This window comes from Pristis pectinata, chromosome 4, assembly GCF_009764475.1.
Source record: "Pristis pectinata isolate sPriPec2 chromosome 4, sPriPec2.1.pri, whole genome shotgun sequence".
Classification (NCBI taxonomy): domain Eukaryota; kingdom Metazoa; phylum Chordata; class Chondrichthyes; order Rhinopristiformes; family Pristidae; genus Pristis; species Pristis pectinata.
The window spans coordinates 108,134,643-108,155,818 of NC_067408.1; the positions used below are offsets into that span (position 1 = coordinate 108,134,643).

General features: G+C 42.0%; 1 protein-coding gene across 1 annotated transcript in view; it reads left to right on the forward strand.

The window, feature by feature from the left end:
• The window catches only part of itsn1 (intersectin 1 (SH3 domain protein)), a 230,712-nt gene that overhangs the window by 203,494 nt on the left and 6,042 nt on the right, over positions 1 to 21,176 (forward strand). Inside the window, 10 exon segments of the mRNA XM_052015098.1 lie at positions 2,394 to 2,423; positions 2,426 to 2,502; positions 5,147 to 5,330; positions 6,495 to 6,593; positions 7,057 to 7,224; positions 8,841 to 9,053; positions 11,731 to 11,852; positions 16,386 to 16,468; positions 16,558 to 16,641; positions 18,985 to 19,158. Of these exon segments, the coding sequence (XP_051871058.1) occupies positions 2,394 to 2,423; positions 2,426 to 2,502; positions 5,147 to 5,330; positions 6,495 to 6,593; positions 7,057 to 7,224; positions 8,841 to 9,053; positions 11,731 to 11,852; positions 16,386 to 16,468; positions 16,558 to 16,641; positions 18,985 to 19,158 (1,234 nt within the window).

Below are 21,176 nucleotides of genomic sequence, written 5' to 3' on the forward strand. Positions count from 1 at the left end.
TTTTTTACACAGAGAGTGGTGGGTGCGTGGAACACACTGCCAGTAGAGGTTGTGGGGGCAGATACACTAGAGACATTTAAGAGACTCTTAGATAGCCACATGAATGATAGAAAAATAGGGGACTATGTGTATAAGGGAAGGGTTAGATACTCAGGATAGACATTGTGGGCCGAAGGGCCTGTATTGTGCTGTAATGTTCTATGTTCTATGTGCAGTAGTAAAGCAGTTTAGTTCAGGGTATATTGGGAGTGAGGGGGAAATCTAATAAGAGTTCCTACTCAGGGTAATTTTCAAATGATGCCTACAGAAAGTGCCAGGGTGCCAGCTGAGCACATCATATGTTTCAATGAAGGCACAAGGGACTGCAGGTGCTGGAATCTGGAGCAAAACAAAACTGCTGGAGGAACTCAGCCGGTCAGGCAAGATCTGTGGAGGGAACGGGACAGTTGACATTTCGGGTTAAGACCCTTCATCTCTACTGAAAGAGTAGAAGGGAGGTTGTCAGTATAAAGGGGTGAGGGGAAGGGATGGAGCAAGTGCTGGGTGGACCCAGGTGAGGAGGGGTGATAGGCAGATGGAGGAGGGGAGAGTGGAGATAGGGACAGAGGCTGGGAGGTGGGAGGTGGAGGCAGCAAAGGGCTTGAAGATAATGGAATGTTACAGGAAAGGAACCAAATAAAGAAGGTGGGGTGAGACAAATGGGAACAGTGGGAGGAGGGGACCCCGTGAGAGGAGTGTGTGGTTGATGGGCAGGTGGAGTGGGGTGGAGGAGGGGGGCTGGGGGTGGGGGGTGTTGGGGCTGTGTAGGAGGAACTGGGTAGACCAGGAGGAGAGAGAAAGGAACGGAGGGGGAGCTATTTACCTGAAACTGGAGAATTCACTGTTCATGCTGGTGGGCTGTAGACTTCCCAGATGGAATATGCTGTTCCTTTTTCAGTGAGTTTTGACATGAGGCATTCATTGCCCAACCCTACTTGCTTGGGACAGTGGAGGTGGCCATTGCAGTAATTATTTTTACCGCAAGGGTATTGAGGCATTACGTATCCACCTTGCAGAGTGAGGCTGGTAGCATAGAACTCTGGTTAGGCTGCATTTAGAATATTGTGTGCAGTTCTGGTCACCTCACTACAGGAAGGATGTCAAGGCTTTAGAGGGAGTGTAGAGGAGGTTTACTAGGATGCTGCCTGGATGTGCTATCAGGAGAGGCTGGACAAACTTGGGCTTTTTTCTCTGGAGCGGTGGAGGCTGAGGGGTGATCTGTTGGAAGTGTATAAAATTATGAGGGGCATAGATAAGGTGGACAAGAAATATCTTTTTCCCATTATTGAGCGATACCATACCAGGGGGCATGCACTTAAGGTGAGGGGGTAGGTTCAGAACAGGAGGGGTATGCTTTTACTCAGAGAGTGGTGGCTGCCTGGAGTGCATTGCCTGATGGGGTGGTGGAGGCAAATTCATTGTGGGCTTTTAAGAGGGGCTTGGATGGGCACATGAATGAGAGGAAAATGGAGGGTTATGGGCATTCTATAGATAGGAGGGATTAGCTATGTTGGCACAACATTGTGGGCCGAAGGGCCTGTTCTGTGCTGTACAGTTCTATTTCTATGTATATAGGTCAGAGCAGGTTAAGGGTGCCAGCATTATGTAGGGTTTCATCAGATATCTTGTTATTTTTGGCACCAGTTCACAAATTACCAGATTTATTCATTCATTGTCAGATTTGTATTCTGTCTTGTCATCCAGTCTTGTTTCTATTACCAGTATTTCTAACTTCATCCTTGCTACGGTGTGGCGAGAACTAAGACCCGTTCTCCAATGGCTACCTGACCATGGTTCCAGATCAGCTTCACGAGTTTTGAATCCTTCATCTCTGGAAATGAATTCCAACATTTTGAAATCATTTTAAGTTGCTTTGCTAACCTGTGATTCTACCCTTAATGATTTGTTTGCCTCTGCCCTTATGCTCTTCTAATCATAGTTTATTTTCCAAAGTGTTGGTGATGTTTCTGTTTTTCCATCAGAATGTATCACCTCACATCTATCTGCTAAAATTAATTGATCAATTATCTGCTCTCTTTTTGTAATATCTTACTGTATTATATGGCATTCATCCTCAGTTATATCCTCCAATTTATTGTCATCTCTAAATTTTGAATGTAAATTATGAATAATGGTGATCCCAGAACTGATCCTTGTATAATCAACTTATTGGAGGAATATCTTAAAATCACATGTATTTTGTGTGACTGTGTCTGTTGGACTCATGGGAGCAAATTTATACTTGGATATTGCTGAATGCTTTTGTTAATTATCCTTCTTTGCTCTTGTCAGGAAAGATTTTCTAACCCTGAATTAGTAGCTCTTGCTGTTAATGATCTGCTTTGGTTCATTAGGTCTTTCAAAAACCATTACTCGAGTCTGAATCTGTTTAACGGAGAAAGAGGTGACCATGATTTTTGTGAACTGGAAGGAGCTCATCATGTGCAATATCAAATTGTTGAAGTAGGTACCTTGATGTGGTAACCTTTATAACAATAATAATTTCTGTATTATTAATTAATTATTCTGTATTATTAAGTAATTATTACAACCAATACCAATTTCTGTATCTTACTATCTTTTCTGCCCCATACACTCTGTCGCTATGGGGGAGACAGAATACATATCGCAGGCCAATACCTTTTCAAACAAAATGTGATACATTGCTTAAGTCTGGAATAACGATGCTTTATAAAGACATATTTAATATTTTTTTCATTTGGTCCGGCTAGTCAATGCTGGTTTTGAGAACTTTCCCATCAGTCTCATTCCACCTGTAACCTATGTCCATCAACTCCCCCCTGTTTCTCCTGTCACCCACCAACATGAGGGGCAATTTCCAATGGCCATTCAGCCCATCAGAAATGATTTTTGGGATGTGTGAAGAAACCAGAGCATCTGGTGGAAACCCATGTGGTCACAGGGAGAATGTACAAACACCAAAGGTCAGGATTGAATCTGGACTGCTGGAGCTGAGTGGCAGCATCTGGAATTGCCCTGCCCTTGTAGCATCCAATGAGCATTAAATCCGAGTTACTTAAATCCATCTGAAAATGGCATTTGTCTTAGTAGTCAAATAACTCAGGTCAGGGCAGGCACGGTAGTGTAGTGGTTAGCATAACACTATCACAGTGCCAGTGACCCGGGTTCAATTCCAACCGCTGTCTGTAAGGAGTATGTACATTCTCCCCGTGACTGCATGGTTTCCTCCGGGTGCTCTGGTTTCCTCCCACATTCCAAAGATGTACAGGTTAGGAAGTTGTGGGCCTGCTCTGTTGGCGCCGGAAGCATGGTGACACTTGCGGGCTGCCCCCAGAACACACTATGCAAAAGATGCATTTCACTGTGTGTTTCGGTGTACATGTGACTCATAAAGAAATCTTATCTTATCTTATCTTACCCATGTTCAGTCCTGATGGTGATGTGTTCTCCTTCTGCTCCTGTATACATTTTTGTCCTCCTTGGAATTAAAGAGAAGTTAGAGACTGGGTCATTCCAAGTATTTGTTATGGAGCCAGGCTGAAGTTTGTTTCACCAATCTTTGCAACAGGGAATAAAAAAAACAACAGATTCTGGAAATATGAAATAAAAACAAAATGTCGGAAACATCTGCCTGGCCTGCTGAGTGTTTCAGCATCTTCTGTTTCTATTTTTGCAGCAGGAAACAAGAGTTTTGTTGAGCTGCAGCAGTAATTTCCTTCAGGTTTCTACTGTGTTTGTAGGATTACTCCCATATAGAACAAAATAATGAGATCCCTGTCTTTTTACAGATTGCACAGGGGCATTTTGTTTGCCTGTAGTGAAGATATTTTTTAAATTAAATTTCACCACACTCAGATCAATTGGCATTTTTGTGCAAAGCACAGTCCTCCAATGAGAGCTTGCTGCCTACTGGTGACTGACATGAGTTACAAATGATTTACAAATAAAGGAGTGTGCACTTGAAAGGAGTGAGTGTTTAAGTTACTTCCCTGTGCTTGGTTTATCACTGTCAGCTGAATGTGAAGCTTTTAATTCAGTTTAGTGGACTTGGAATTTGGAAAACGTGATATAAAGTTCACCTGTGGTAAAGTGGAGTCACATTGGCAAGTGATCAATATTGTATTTTTATTGTCATATGTGCCAAGATACAGTGAAAAGCTTTTGTTTTACGTGCCTTCCAGACAGATCATGCCATGCAGAATTACATCGAGGTAGTAAAAAGAAAACAGAATGCAGAATATACTGTTGCAGTTACAGAGAAAGTGCAGTGCAGGTAGACAAATAAAATGCAAGGGCCATAACTAGGAAGACTGGGAGATCAAGAGTTTGTGACCTTGCACCTTATTGCACTGCACTTCCTCTGTAGCCGTGACACTTTACTCTGTACTGTTATTGTTTTTACCTGTACTACCTCAATGCACTCCGTACTAACTCAATGTAACTGCACTGTGTAATGAACTGATCTGTACGAATGGTATGCAAGACAGGTTTTTCACTGTACCTCGGTACAAGTGACGATAATAAACCAATACCAATACCATTCTTTTAGCATTTGAGAGCTCTGTTCAAGAGTCTGATGATGGGGTAGAACTTGTCGAGCCTGGTGGTACATGCTCTCAGGCTTTTGTATCTTCTGCCTACTGGGAGAGGGGAGAAGAGAGAATGACCAGGGTGGGAGGGATCCTTGATTATGTTAGCCGCTTTCCCTCAGCAGTGGGAAGCGTAGGCGAAGTTAATGGAGGGGATATTGGTTTATGTGATGAACTGGGCTGTGTTCACAACTCCCTGCAATTTCTTGCAGTCTTGGGCAGAGCAGTTGCCATACCATACAATGCCATACCAACCAGATAGGATGCTTTCTATGGCACATCTGTAAAAATTGATAATGTTATAGCATTGTAATAATGTTATAACTGCTGATACAACCAAGTTCCAAGTACCCCCTATATTACACAACCATTGGGAATGAAAGTAGTTGATTATTTAAGCCGGAAAAGTGCTGTAAAATGCTTCATCCAGGAAACATGTGCAGGTGAATGTTTTTATTTACTAACTTTCAATGTGATGAAGAATGGGTTGTCTTTGAAATCTACGCATATGTGTTTCTGTTTTCACCTCAATGAAGGGCACTGCGTGTAAGGAAGAAGATGTCAGGGGAGAGGATGCCAGTGAAAATGATCGGAGACATTTTAACTGCACAGTTGCCTCACATGCAGCCCTACATCCGATTCTGCAGTTGTCAGCTTAATGGTGCTGCACTCATCCAGCAGAAGACGGATGAAATTATAGAATTTAAGGAATTTGTCAAAGTAAGTGATGATCCTGTACTGTCGCACAGCAAATACGATCTCTGCTTTACATCTGGTTAAATTGAACATAAATCCTGGATTTCTGTCAAATATTATTAATGCAAAATGTATTAATACATTTTATTTGTCATCTTGGCTCGGATCACATTCTAACCTCTGAATCAGTAGGAGGATTGGGCTGTAGTGAAGAGCACATAATTGAGGCAGACACTATTAGCACAGCCCTGAACGAGTACCACATTACCAGAGGTGCTGCCTTTCTGATATGGCCCTTTATGCCTGTAGTTCTGAGACACAGAATACCATCTTATTCAAGGAAGAATCCTGACCAGCATTCATCCTTCAACCAACATTCCCCAAGACAGATTATTTAATCACTGGTTCATTTGTTTGTGGTTTCTTGCTCTGTTCACTTGCTTGAACACACAAGTTGATAGGATGGTAAAGAAGGCGTATGGTATGCTTGCCCTTATTGGTCGAGGCATTGAATTCAAGAGTCTGGAAGTTGTGTTACAGCTTTATATAACTCTAGTTTATCGGGAGTATTAATTTCAGTTCTGGACGTCCTATTATAGGAAGGATGTGGAGGCTTTGAAGAGGCTGCAGAAGAGGTTTACCTGGATACTGCCTCGATTAGAGGGCATGTGCTATGAGGAGAGGTTGGACAAACTTGGCTTGTTTTCTCTGGAGTGGTGGAGACTGAGGGGAGACCTGACAGAAGTTTATAAAATTATGAGAGGCATAAATAGAGTAGACAGCCAGTGTCTTTTTCCCAGAGTCAGAATGTCTAATTCTAGAGGGCATGCATTTAAGGTTAGAGTGGGAATGTCCAAAGCAGATGTGTGGAGTAGATGTTTTTCTCACAGAGAGTGGTGGGTGATGGAATGTGCTGCCAGGGGTGGTGGTGGAGACAGATACAAAAGACGCATTTAAGAGGCTCTTAGATAGGTACATGAATATGCAGAGAATGGAGGGATATGGACCACATGCAGGCAGAAGGGATTACTTTAATTAGGTGTCATTAATTTAATTAGTTTGGCACAACATGTATTGTACTGTTCTACATTCTATGATATTAGTCGACAGAATGCAAGTGTTTTTGGATGTCTTACAAAACATAAAGTATTATTTTTAACTAATGTTGTTCTATTCATATCTTGACAGAGATTAGCAATGGACCCACAATGTAAAGGAATGCCACTATCAAGCTTCTTACTAAAGCCTATGCAAAGAGTAACACGCTACCCCTTAATAATAAAAAATGTAAGAACACATTTTCCTGTGCATGTTCTCCCGCTTGAACTATTATTATAAAATCTATCACAAGACAGACTTCTTGAGAAGTTTTACTTTCTTACATTGGTGAGCAATAATACACCATTTTGTTACTACTGATTTTACAATGAAATGAGATGCAGGGGAACTTTATTATTTGACATTATAGAAGAAAGGAGTGTGTGTGTTTTTTCATGGCATCTCCCTCTAGATATGTCACACCTTTTCTATACTGTATTTAACTTTGAAACTGTATTCTGAAAGTATCAGTGTCATCAAGAAAGAGATTATTTTTAAGCTGTCATTTATTGGATAAAAATGTGCCACACACATCCTTCAGCTAAGAAACTCCATCAGTTATTGCTTAAATATTAAATTCCTGTGAATTTTAAAACTAATGATGTTGATTCATTGAAAACTCCCTCTGACAGCCTTTTCTCAAATATCCTAGATTCTGGAAAACACCCCTGAAAATCATCCTGATTTCAGCCACTTGAAGCAGGCCCTTGAAAAGGCTGAAGAGTTGTGTTCCCAGGTGAATGAGGGTGTTCGAGAAAAGGAAAACTCAGACAGGCTGGAATGGATCCAGACACATGTGCAATGTGAAGGTTTATCTGAGGTGAGGTTGTGAAAGCAGCCAAAAGTCATGGTTCCATAATATTGACCCTGGATGATTGTATAATTGTAGCAATGATTGTAGATAGGCACATGAATGTGCAGAGAATGGAGGGATACGGCCATTGTGTGGGCAGAAGGGATTAGTTTAGTTAGGCATTTAATTACTGGTTTAATTAGTTCAGTACAACATCGTGGGCTGGAGGGCCTATTCCTGTGCTGTACCGTTCTATGTTCAATACTTCAAGGGTCGAAATAATGTAGCGGTTAGCGTAACGCTTTACAGCGCCAGCAACCCGGGTTCAATTCCAGCCACTGTCTGTAAGGAGTTTGTACATTCTCCCCGTGTCTGCATGGGTGTCCTCCGGGTGCTCCGGTTTCCTCCCACATTCCAAAGACGTACTGGTTAGGAAGTTGTGGGCATGCTATGTTGGCGCCGGAAGCGTGGTGACACTTGTGGGCTGCCCCCAGAACACTCTACACAAAAGATGCATTTCAGTGTGTGTTTGGATGTACATGTGACTAATAATGAAATCTTGTCTTATCTCTTGCTGAAAGCATGGTCATATTTTCATGAATTAAAGTTAGCAAAGGGTTTGGGATGGGATCAGTTGAAATTTGTTGTGAAATTTGATGTGGTTCTTTTTGTAGTTTTGGGGGATTTATAAATCCTTTATGCCTTTCTGGATTTCAGTGCCAAACATTGGAAAATGAACAAGTTGGGCCCTATAGATATGCATTTGGTATTTTGCCAGCAACACGTTATACAGTAATGCACTGTGTGGAATTTAATGTGTTTGTTATGCTGAAAACATTAAATAATATCAAGTCTTAAATCTTTGAGGCCAGCTGCAGAACTAGCATCCACCTACCATTGTGGAACATTACCCACTTATATGTCACTGACATAGATTTATCCAGGCCAATTAGCATCCTCTTTCCAAATATTAGTCTGCTGCCACCTCCTCACAACTAACTTCTTCACTGTTTCCCAGAGTTCAGACAGATGCAAAAGCCAAATACCGGAGGAGGGTAAATTCATCAGCTCTTGACGTGAGGCAATATTTAAGTGAGAGTGTTGAAAGGTTGCAGTGAATTACTCTGAGTCATTTACTGCATTAAGAGGGCCATTTGAAAAGGGAGTAAAGGAGGTGCATTGAAGCGTGTGGAGATAAAGCACACCTGCACAACAGACCTGTCATGTGTGAACCAATTAACACCTCCACCCATCACAGGTTTAACATCAGAAACGGGAATGCAGTTCAAGGTTTCAGCATAAAAAATTTGGAAATTTATCTATAAACAGGCTGAAGTTGTTAAGCTATAACCATAAATTTATCTATAAACAGGCCAAAGTTGTTAAGCTTTAACCATACAATGAGGAACAGTCTAAAGCCACATTCATGAGCTAAAAGTCTATCTCAAAAGAAACATTATTACACAGAATTATCCTGAATCAGCATTTGTTCTCTATCATATATCAATGTCAAGGTTTTTACGGTTAGACTGGGCTAAAGAGTAGACTTCAACTGATGGACTTTTGTACCTAAATTCGTGTTATTCAATATCTTGAAGCTTGTATATTTTTTCTGTGTTGACCTCATCATCTCTTTATTTCAGCAACTTGTTTTTAATTCGGTCACAAATTGCTTGGGTCCTCGGAAATTCCTGCACAGTGGTAAACTTTACAAAGCCAAGAGTAACAAGGAGCTTTATGGATTTCTGTTCAACGACTTTCTGCTACTGACACAGATCATTAAACCACTAGGTTCCTCGGGAACTGACAAAGTCTTCAGCCCCAAGTCAAACCTGCAGTACAAAATGTACAAGACAGTAAGTGAAAAGTACTCTGTCGACCAAGGTGTACCCGTCCTTACAGAGAGAGGGAGTATAACATGCATTGTTGGCTCAGTAGGTGTAAGCATCTGAAGTTTCTGAACAGGCTGACACAGCCCAAGAAGAACCGAGGTTTAATTCCTGGCCTGTCTGGAAGGCATCTAATCTCAGCCATGTGTCTGTTGTTCTTGGCAAACCAGAAGGGTTCACTTTTCAGAAAGTTTCCAATACACAAAAAATGTGATTGGTGGAGAGGTCAGAAGTGAGCTGCCAAATCTTTCAAGCAACAGTTTATTTTCTAGCAACTGTATAGGAAACTAAATTTGAGGAACTTGATAGAAATGTAAATGTTCTTTACACTGAAGTGGAGGATGTGCTTCTTAATAAACAATTCAAGGCTCAAGTGACACAGTCTATGTTTGGTTTCAGAAATTAAATAAACAGTGGAAAGATTAATGAGATCCAAGTTTAATACAAGCCACTGTGGAGACAGAGGTAGAAATGATTTGAGTTGATCACCAAAGCTGCAATGCATTCTATTAGATAATTGCCAGCTGCTAGTTTCCCAACTTGAAATTAATATGATCAACCATTGAAAAGTGGCTTCAAGCACCTCAGCTGCCATTTACACTGCCCGTTAATGATGTAACTAGCAATTAACTACTTAAATATGCGAAGTGCTAGGTAGGCTCACCAGTGATTGTTAAAGGGATTGTAAGTAACTGCCAATGACTCAAACTTTCCAGATCCTTAATGGTGCTGAAAATGGACTCCTGGGCCTCAAAACAAAAGTTGCCCTTCTGCCCATCTGCCGGAGCTCCCCAATGTAATCTCCCTCCTGGTGGAAGCTGACCAACTTGCTTCCCCTCCCAGTTCCCCAGAACGAGTGATCTGTGTGTGAACCCCACCTACTGCTGCAACTCATTTGTGGCATCTAAATGAGATCCAGGCCTCATTTGTTTTTATATAATTTTCATCATCAGCATTTATTGCCCATCCTTAATTGCCCTTGAGCAAGTGGTGGTGAGCCATCTTTTGATTCGCTGCAGTCCTTCTGGTTAAGGTTCTCCCGCAGCTCTGTAGGGTAGGGAGTTCTAGGATTCAGAGCCAATAATGATGAAGGACTGGCAAAATATTTCCAAATCAGATTGTTGTACAACTTGGGGACCTGCAGGTGGTGGTGTTTCCATGCAGCTGTGACTTGTCCTGCTGGGTGGTCTAGTTCTGGAGTAAACTGGGCAAGAAACTGCAGTGCATTTTGTAAATGATATACGCTGCAGTCACTCTGGGCCAGTGGTGGAGGGAATGAATGTTTAGGGTGCTCAATGGGGTGTCAATGAAGCAGGCTGCTTTGTCCTGGATGCTGTTGAGGTTCCTAAGAGCTGATGAGGTGCACTCATCTAACCTAATGGAGAGTATTCCATCTTGTTCCTGACTTGTGTTGTCTAGGGCAGGCATGGTAGTGCAGCAGTTAGTGTAACACTATTACAGCACTAGCGACCCAGGTTCAATTCTGGTCACTGTCTGTAAGGAGTTTGTATGTTCTCCCCATGTCTGCGTGGGTTTCCTCCGGGTGCTCCGGTTTCCTCCTACATTCCAAAGACATACGGATTAGGAAGGTGTGGGCATGCTATGTTGGCGCTGGAAGCGTGGCGACACTTGCGGGCTGCCCCCAGAACACTCTATGCAAAAGATGCATTTCACTGTGTGTTTCGATGTACATGTGACTAATAAAGGTATCTTATCTCACCTTAGATGGTGAAAAGGCCTTGGGATGTCAGGATATTGTTATTGGTATTGGTTTATTATTGTCACTTGTACTGAGGTGCAGTGAAAAACTTGTCTTGCATACCGATCGTACAGGTAAATTCATTACACAGTGCAGTTACATTGAGTTAGTACAGAGTGCATTGAGGTAGTACAGGTAAAAACAATAACAGTACAAAGTGTCATAGCTACAGAGAAAGTGTAGTGCAGGTAGACAATAAGGTGTAAGGTCATAATGAGGTAGGTTGTGAGTCCATCTTATTGCACTAGGGAACCATTCAATAGTCTTATCACAGTGAGATAGAAGCTGTCCTTGAGCCTGGTGGTCCATACTTTCAGGCTTCTGTATCTTTTACCTGATGGAAGAGGAGAGAAGAGAGAATGACCCGGGTGGGTGGGGTCTTTGATATAAGTCACTCGCTGAAGATATGCAGCCTCCTATCTGCTCTTTTAGCCATGCTGTTTAGGAGGATGGTCCAGTTACATTTCTAGTCATTGATGATCTTCGGGACGGTTAATAGTAGAAGACTTAGTGAGACATTGTCTGTTAAGGGTAGGTGGTTATGTATCCTCCTTGTTGGAGATGGCCTTTGCCTTGTACTTCAGTGGCAGGAATGTTAACACATGAGCAACAACATGCTGGTCTGCTGAACCATCCCTTGTTTTGGGTGCTGCTTATAAATTGTGGCCTATATGTTTTCTTAGTTACTATTCCAGGTGTAATGTGTAGAACAAGCACCATATCCAGGGGTGTAACATTTTGAAACTGCACATCTAAAGAACTCAGCGGTCACTTGTTCTGTGACGTACAGAATTTTATTGATCTGTTATTAACTCGCACATGAACAATGCAGCTACCAAAAGTTTTGTAATGTGCTTGCTTATTTATACCTTTTCATTCCTGCAGCCTATCTTTCTGAATGAAGTGTTGGTGAAGTTACCAACTGACCCTTCTGGTGATGAGCCAATTTTCCACATCTCCCACATCGACAGGGTGTACACACTTCGTGCTGAAAGCATCAATGAAAGGCAAGTGAGGCCACGACTTGACTTGCAATGATAACTTGGACTTGTGGGGTTACTCTAATATAATGAAACATCCCCAAGTGCTCAGCGGGAGTACATTCTAACCAAAATGTGATGTTGGGCCATGGAGAGATACAAGGTGACTAAATTTCAAGGGCAGGAGGTGACAATTTGCAAGCTGGTATTTTGTGGGATGACAAATTTTTAAGAGGGGTTGATGTGCAACAGCTGAGGGAGTGAACCATTGAAAACATCAACTAACACTGGGAAGAGATGTGAGTTAGTCAGAACAGAATCAAGATAACAGCAGATGGATCTCATGGTTGAGGTAAGCCAAGAGGCAGCAAGGATGGAGATGGGATAGAATCTAAGGAAAGCACTGATCTCAGAACGAAGGCAGAAGGGAACATCTGAGAAGGTTTGAACCAGTGGGTAAGGAGAAGTGAGAAAAATATCTGGGAGATAGATGAACCTCTATTCTCCAAGAAAGATTTTTACAATGTTGGTTTTGTTGCCTTTGAACACATGGGAGGGGAGATTTCTGTTTTGGCTAACTGTAGTGAAATAAGTTTTTTAAAAATTGCATTTTTAATTATTATATTTAACTAAGAGTAGAGTCCTTCTGCATGAACTATTCAATTTGATGCTGTGCTTTTTTAAAAGTTTTCAGACTTACAGCTGGTAAATTCAATTTTATAAGTTATGCAACAACTGATATTTCTGCACAATTATTTCAAGGCCAAAGCATCTCATGTTGCAGTAGCTGTGGGCTCATAACTGAAGATAAATGTGTCCGTCATGGTGTCATACAGCTCAGAAATGGCCCCTTTACCCACCCAGTTAACACCATCAAGCACCCACTTGCACTAATCCTACCCTTACCCCATTTTATTCTCCCCACATTTCCATGATCTCCTTCCCCCCCCCCCCCCCCCCACCGATTCCCACCCCCAGATTCTACCTCTTATTTACACACTAGGGAAAGTTTACAGTGATCAGATAACCTACTAACCTGCACATCTTTGGGATCTGAGAGAAAACATGAGCACCCGGAGGCAGCCAATGTTGTCACAAGGCGAACATACAAACTCTGCACAGACAGCAGTGGAGATCAGGACCGAGCTCAGGTCATTGGACCTGTGAGGCAGCAGCTCTACGAGCTGCACCACTGTGCCACCTGTTCCTCCTCCCTCTCCCTATTCCCTTGTGTGATCAGATAATAATCAGTTTGAATTTCAATAGCTTGCGAAACTGCCAACTGCACATTTCCCAATGTTTTAATTGTTCAGTTGGCAGAATGGCAAAAAAAGAAACGTATTCAAACTGTGTGCTTTGAAGTGTTTATGTTGTTATACACATGTGTAAGTCACTTGGCTTCAGGAAACTAGAATAGTCAATTCAACCCAGCTTGCTGCTTCCCTGCAGTACGTGCCTGACTACAGTCTGGGACTCTATCTCCATTCAAGATCTCTGCAGACTTCCTGGCTTGCTCCATTTGCATCCACTAGGAAGTTGGTTGACCCATGATAAAAGAGTTATTAACTAATCATAGGAACTGATATCCATCAATTTGTCAACAGAATGACGTGTTGTTTGTCCCTCCCGAGTGTTACACTTACCACGCACCAAGTCTTGTGTATTGCATCCACAAAACATCACTTTCTGAAGGAAATCCATCCTGTTAAATTTGCATAAATCAAAACCATTCACTCCTACTGTCTCCTTAGGGAGAACTGAACAAAATACTGGAGGAACCCCGTGGGTCGACTGTCGACCTGAAACGTTGACTGTCCACTTCCCTCCACAGATGCTGCCTGACCCGCTGAGTTCCTCCAGCAATTTGCTTTTTTCTCCAAATTCCAGCATCTGCAGTCTCCATCTCATTCAGGAGCCTGTCCATTGAGAGATCACCCACTGGAGGCTTATAATTTTTCTGGATTAATTTTGAATTTATCTCTGTTCAGCATATTGTTTGGTTTGACTGTTGAGGTCAAGGGAAGCCTTGAGATGTAGTATTCCAGAAAGCATTTGGGAAGGTGGTGCATCAAACCTTGTAGTGGAAAGTAAAAGCTCGTAGTGTAGGGGGTAACATTTTGGTGAGAGTGGAAGATTAGCTGGCTGACAGGAAACCAAGTAAGCATAAATGGGTCTTTTTCTGTTTGGCAACATGTAACAAGTGGCATGCCGCAGGGCTTGGTGCTGGGTCTTCCACTTTTTTACCATTTGTATAAAGGGCTAGGATGAAGGGACCAAAGATATAGTTGCTTTATTTGCTGATGATCCAAAGATAGGTAGGAAAGTAATTTATGAAGAGGACATAAGGAAGGTACAAAGGGATCTTCATAGATAAGCAGGCACAGTAGTGTAGGGACAGGCACAGTAGTGTAGCGGTTAGCGTAACATTATTACAGCACCAGTGACCTGGGTTCAATTCCAGCCACTGTCTGTATGGAATTTGTATGTTCTCCCCGTGTCTGCGTGGGTTTCCTCCGGGTGCTCCGGTTTCCTCCCACATTCCAAAGACATACGGGTTAGGAAGTTGTGGGCATGCTATGTTGGCGCCGGAAGCGTGGTGACACTTGTGGGCTGCCCCCAGAACACTCTACGCAAAAGATGTATTTCACTGTGTGTTTCAATGTACATGTGACTAATAAAGAAATCTTATCTTATCTTATAAGATTGTATAAGATCATGAGGGGCGTAGAGAGGGTGAATGCACTAGGTCCTTTTCCCAGGAAAAGGGAATCAAAAACTTGAGGGCATAGGTTTAAGGTGAGAGGGGAAAGATTTAAAAGGGACTTGAGGGGCAACTTTTTCACATGGTGGTGGTGCATTAATGCAACAATCTGCCAACGGAAGTGGTTGAGGCAGGTACAATAACAACATTTAAAAGACACTTGGACAGGTACATGGATAGGAAAGGCTTGGAAGGATAGGGCCAGCTGTAGGCAAGCGAGGCTAGCTTCGATGGGCATCTTGGTCAGCATGGACCAGTTGGGCTGAAGGGCCTGTTCCTGTGCTGTATTACTTTATGACTCTATGATAGGTTAAGTGAGAGTACAAAGATCTGGCAAATGGAGTATAATGTGGGAAAATGTGATTTTGTACATTTTGGCAGGAAATGTAAAAAAAAACATTATCTAAATGGTGAAAGATTACAGGGCTCTGAGATGTAGAAGGATCTCAGTGTCCTCGTGTACAACTTGCAAAAGGCTAGTATGTAGGTACAACAAGTAATTAGGAACAGGAGAGAAATGGGTCATTTAGCCCCTCACGTCTGCTCCACCATTCAATGAGACCAAGGCTAATCCAATTTTGACCTTGGCACTACTTTCCTGCTCTCTCCCATACTCGTTGACTCACTCGCACAAGCTCGTAGTCTAAACAAAGTATGGCTGATACATTCTACTTTTACCTAGATTGTTTTGCAGTAAGTTTTGTACCATTCCATTTAATTGATTTAATTATAATTCTCTAATTTTGAGTAATTCTTTTCCCAATTTTACTTTTTGGGATAACACCACTGGAATTTAGAAATATTTTCACTACTTGTACAGCCTTGAGACTCTTGTCACCCTCACTTGTCTTTTTATAGAAGTAGTCCATAGCAAGCAAAGCACTCTGTTTAATGAAAAGAAGAACACATTAAGAGGTTCTAGTTACAGGTTACATCCTTATAAATATGTGCTTTGATTCAGACCTGTGACTGGAAAGATGATATGCTAATTACAGTTCTGCTGAGATTCATCTGGAGTTTGAATCTCAAAAATATTATGGATTAATTGGAGGTTTTAGCCATACAGTAAATATTGCAGGAAAATACTGAGACTAGGCATGTGGGGAAACTGTCAGGTAATGCCAAAGAATTGTAATCGCATAACGCGCTTTTTTCAGGTAAAGAAAAGCTTTGAGTCATTTATGTCACAGTCCTTTATGGATCTCTATGAAGGTAAAAAGGACAAGTGCAAATTTGGCATTCTAGCAGAGAATGTAAGAATTTGTTTCTGGGCCCAGTCAGGCAGCTGAGAAGGTTGTGTCACCATTTCAGTTCTAATGGAGGAGATCCTTTCCCCAATTTGTCTTTGAGAAACAGATCGTACTGTATTTTCTGTTTCATTGCCCTCACATTCTTTCAAATCAGCGTAACATACATTTTTGATTTTGTATTCTTCAGCATAAAGGATGTTAGGGGGATGGAACTTTGTAATTTCATTAACACAGTCACAATTACACACTCTCAGAAGCAGATTAAAATTCTCTCTGTTCCGACCCAGCAATATGCTTCAGCCCCAATCTCATATGATTGCACTGCATTACTACTGTCATCAGCCTTCCAGAGTGATGTTGCACATTAGAGCTAAGTTAAGGATGATTATGTGCTGGACTTCATTGCCATTTAGAAATCAGAGTGCAGATTCCTAGAACAGCTATTTAATCCATCTGTTTTATCTAGATTTGAACCTTATCACAGAAATGAAAGGCCATCACGTTATCTTTCATCTGTCATTTAATCTTTGTTTTTTTTTCTTTCAACAGAACTGCTTGGGTACAAAAAATTAAAGCTGCTTCAGAACTGTACATAGAGACTGAAAAGAAGAAGCGGGAAAAAGCTTACTTGGGTACATAAGGTTGCCGTCGACATACTCAGAAAGTGAAGTTTCTTCAACAGCAGCCCCCACTTCTAAACTTATTCTCTTCTTCTTCACAGTTCGTTCCCAAAGGGCTACAGGCATTGGAAGGCTGATGGTGAATATAGTTGAAGGTATAGAACTGAAAGCATGTAGATCCAATGGTAAGAATTACTGGCTTTATTGATATACTTCTGAGTTAATCAGCAATCTCCAGAGGAAGAAGTCAGCTGGATGAATTGATTTGAATTCTTAGAACTGCTATACAACTGAATGCTGTCTGACAGCCAGGAACTGACAAAATTCATCCAAGATGCAGGAGATAGATGAATTTTAATCTTCCATTTTAGAGTCATACCCTCTACAGATTGATTTGTGCAAACAACGGTCTAGTAGTTCAAGCAACGTACCAATTTATTCCCAGTCAATAAAAGCCCATGACTTTAATTCAGACAGGAATCTGATAGAATAGTGAAGTGTAGCTGTCGTTGTAGAGAAGGGGTGAGTCTCCATGACGTTCTCTGGCCTATATGACAGATCCCCAATGGAAGAGCCACAGAAGCTCACAAAGTTGTGGCTTCATTCCAGTAGGGGCCTCTGTGAGAGTTCCACCATTGTTTCTCCCCCTCTCTTGCCTGATCTTCATCTTTCTATTTATCATCTTCAGACAGATTGGCTGCGGTTAACAAGTCTTAGCATCCTCCCTCAGTTGGTAACAGCACCACCTGTGTCATTCAATCTCTCTCTTTTTTATATACAAATTCATTCAAGGAATGAGGGCTTCACGAGCTGAGCCAGCATTTAATTGCCCATCCCTAGTGGCCCTTGAGGAGGTGGTGGTGAGCTGCCTTCTTGAACCACTACAGTCACTGAGGTGTGGGTACACCCACAGTGCTGTTAGGGAGAGAGTTCCAGGATTTTGACCCAGCGACAGTGAAGGAACGGCGATAGATTTCCAAGTCAGGATGGTGTGTGGCTTGGAGGGTAACTTTCAGGTGCCGGTATTCCCCATGCTTTCGCTACCCTTGTCTTTCTAGCTGGTAGAGGACATAAGTTTGGAAGATGCTGTCTAAGGAGTCTTGGTGAAGGGCTGCAGTGCCTCCTGTACAAACCGCTGCAACTGTGCGTCGTCGGTGGTGGACTGAGTGAATGGTTGTCATTGGGTGCCTATCAAGCAGGCTGCTAGGTCAAAACCAGACGAGCTGAGTGTAGTCAACATGTACGTACATTGAAATCGTCCCTGTTCTTACATTGACTGATGCTGAACAGGTGAGGAACAGGATGAGTTCTAGTTGGAGCAGCAGATTTCACTTCTTGACCCTGCATAGACAGGACAGAAAGGGACTGCTAGCAGATTTCTAGTCAGGAGAAGTAGGAATAAAGGACTGAGAGTATGAATTAATTTGCATGAAAACTTGTTTAGAATATTGTGTTCAGTTTCTAAACTAAAAATTAAAAAGTTCTTCAAATGTTGGGCCATGAACTGAAGCATCACTTTTCCCTAGCAGCCCTTCATGGAAGATCTAATTGAAATTTTAAGAGAGAGAGGCATTTAGAGTGGGAGTGAGGATGTTAAAGTACACAGCGAATGGATGGACAGAGGGGATTAAAAGGCTGGAGTACGTATAACCAACAACAAAATGGTGGAGCTTTACAGTATGGATCACCTCTATTAATAGGCCATTAACGATCCAGATTAGATATTTGATCAGGTTTGAATAAATTGATTTCTCAACATTAAGGGATTAGCTTTGCAATCAATTCTTCTGCAGGAAGATGTGCAATGAAAGATTAGTTCCTGCTCTGATATTCCCTCAGTGTTTAATTATTAGTCATGCACTACCTGAGTTTAGATTTTAAAATGTACCACTGTGTGTTACCATGAAACAAAATAATGATTTATAAAGCTGACAGTGCAGTTGTCAGTGTCCTAGGATTGTCACATTCCACGTGCTGATAACATCAAGCAGTATTTAAAACCACACTAAAAAAAATCTTCTCAGAAAAAGTTAAAATTAAGACAGTTTGACTGCAAGAACCAAGGTCAGTCTTTTAATTTATATGTTCAGGGGATGTGGAATCACTGGCGTTGTCCCTGAACAGACGAGGTAGTTAAGAGTTACGTGGTTGGTTTGGAGGCGTGTATAGACCAGAGTGGGGGAGGATGATTTTTCTTCCCGGAGGACATACATGAACCAGATGGATTTCTACAGTGATCCAGCAACTTTGTTACCATGAATGAGACTGACTTTAATTTCATGTTCATTTCATTACTTTAAATTCTCCCATTGTCATGATGTGACTTGAGCTTGTGTCTCTAAATCAATGATCCAGAACTCTTGACAACTAGTTTTTTTACTACAGTGCCACCTGAAAATGTAACTCCCAACAGATCTCTTCAGCAGATGATCACGGTGATTATCACCAAGAAAGCTGGGAAGTGGAATAACTTATAGCCGTTAAAACTTTTAATGAAGTTAATAGTTTTGATATTTTTTTCCTTTCAGGAAAAAGTAATCCTTACTGTGAAGTGACCATGGGTTCTCAGTGCCACATCACCAAAACCATTCAAGATACTCTGAATCCCAAGTGGAATTCGAATTGTCAATTCTTCATCAAAGACTTAGAACAGGATGTACTTTGCATTACTGTATTTGAACGTGACCAGTTCTCACCAGATGGTAAGGATAGTTTGTTTCCATTCTTATAAATTTTCTTATGACTATCATTCCCATTCCCCCACTTACCTCACTGCCATCTATGCTCTCACACGTGCCAGTAATGCCCCACTGATTCTCCTGCCAACCACCCACACTAGGAACAATTTACAGTCACCAATTAACCTATCAACCAGCACGCCTTTGGGATGTGGGAGGAAACCCACTCAGTCATGGAGTCTGCGCAAAGTCCACACTGTACTGGACGATAGAATTGAACCGGGGTTGCTGGATCTGTGAGGTAGCTGCACTATCCGCACCACCACTCTGCTGTCCTTTGTTCAATATTAATTCAGACTCGGGTGCAAATCTAGTTTTAAGTAAGCTCCTCTTGTAGAGTCATAGAGCAATACAGCACGGATACAGGCCCTACGGCCCAACCAGTCCATGCCGACCACAGTGCACACCCGCTAGTCCCAATTCCCTGCGTTCGGCCCATATCCCTCTAAGCCCCGCCCCTCCATGTACCTATCCAAGTGCTTCTTAAATTATACTATTGTACCTGCCTCACCCAATTCCTCTGGCAACTCGTTCCATATACTCACCACCCTCTGCATGAAAAGGTTGCCCCTCAGGTCCCTTTTAAATCTTTCCCTTCTCACCCTAAACCTATGCCCCCTAGTTTTGGACTCCCCTACCCTGGGGAAAAGACTGTTACCATCCACCTTATCTATGCCTCAAATAATTTTAAACACTTCTATAAGGTTGCCCTTCATTCTCCTACGTTCCACGGAATAAAGACCTAGCCTGGCCAACCTCTCCCTATAACTCAGGCCCTCTAGTCCTGACAATATCCTTGTAGAGATCAAACTTCCTATGTTTCCCTCATGTAATCGAGCAGGGATGATATTGTCCCTGTTCTGGAAACTAATCCCAAGAAAGTCAGTACATTTATCCTCATTTCTGTCACTGCCAATGTCGAGGCCTCACAGTGTGAGTAAATGATTTACAGGTTACTACTGCTCACTAAGTCCCAACTTACCAAATTACTCTCCACGGAGAACATTCACTTGACATTAATTGATAATGGCAAATCATCGCTTGGATTTGATCATAAAGAAATCCAATCTGTTCAATTGTGCCTTAATTTTCTCCCCTGATAAAATTGTCCAAACTTTGTGCTGTGCCCATAGCAGCCTATAAATCCTAAAATAAATTTATTTGGCCTCAGATGTTTCTTTTTATCTCTGCTTAGTTTCTTATTCGCCCTCTTCTTTCAGATGCAATCACCTGTTGGTTATTTAGTGTTATTGATTCATCAGTGAACAAATGCTGAGTCAGAACACTCAGATTCTGGTATGTGCAGGTTAATATGAAGGTTGGAATAAACATTATATGTTGTCTGCAGCGCAGAATGATGTGAACTTGTGAATCACCCACAGAACCTCATCAGCTGCTGTTTGGAGGCATTTGCCTCTGCAAGATTCACGGCCTCATTTTGGAGATGTGAGACAATGTTTGACCACACATAAATAAATTGTGCACAGTATCAGAAGGTGGGAGCAGGAGTGTGCCGTACAGCCCTTCCTCCCTTGTCGTTTCAATCAGATCATAGCCGATCTGATCTTGGCTGCAACTCCACCTTCCTGTATATTCGCCATAACCCTTGCCCAAGAATCTGTCTCCGCCTAGAACATATTCAGTGTCTCAGCCTCCTCAGTTCTTTAGGATAGAGAATTCCAAGGATTCACAACTCCCTGCCCTATCATCCCTGCTCGATTACATGAGGGAAATACAGGAAGTCTGATCTCTACAAGGATGTTGCCAGGATTAGAGGGCCTGAGTTATAGGGAGAGGTTGGCCAGGCTAGGTCTTTATTCCTTGAAATGGAGGGGAATGAGGGGCGACCTTATAGAAATGTTTAAAATTATTTGAGGCATAGATCAGGTGGACGGTAACAGTCTTTCCCCCAGGGTAGGGGAGAAAAGAAGTTCCAGCCCACTGCTGTTTGAAATGGATGGCCCCATATTCTGACTGTGCTT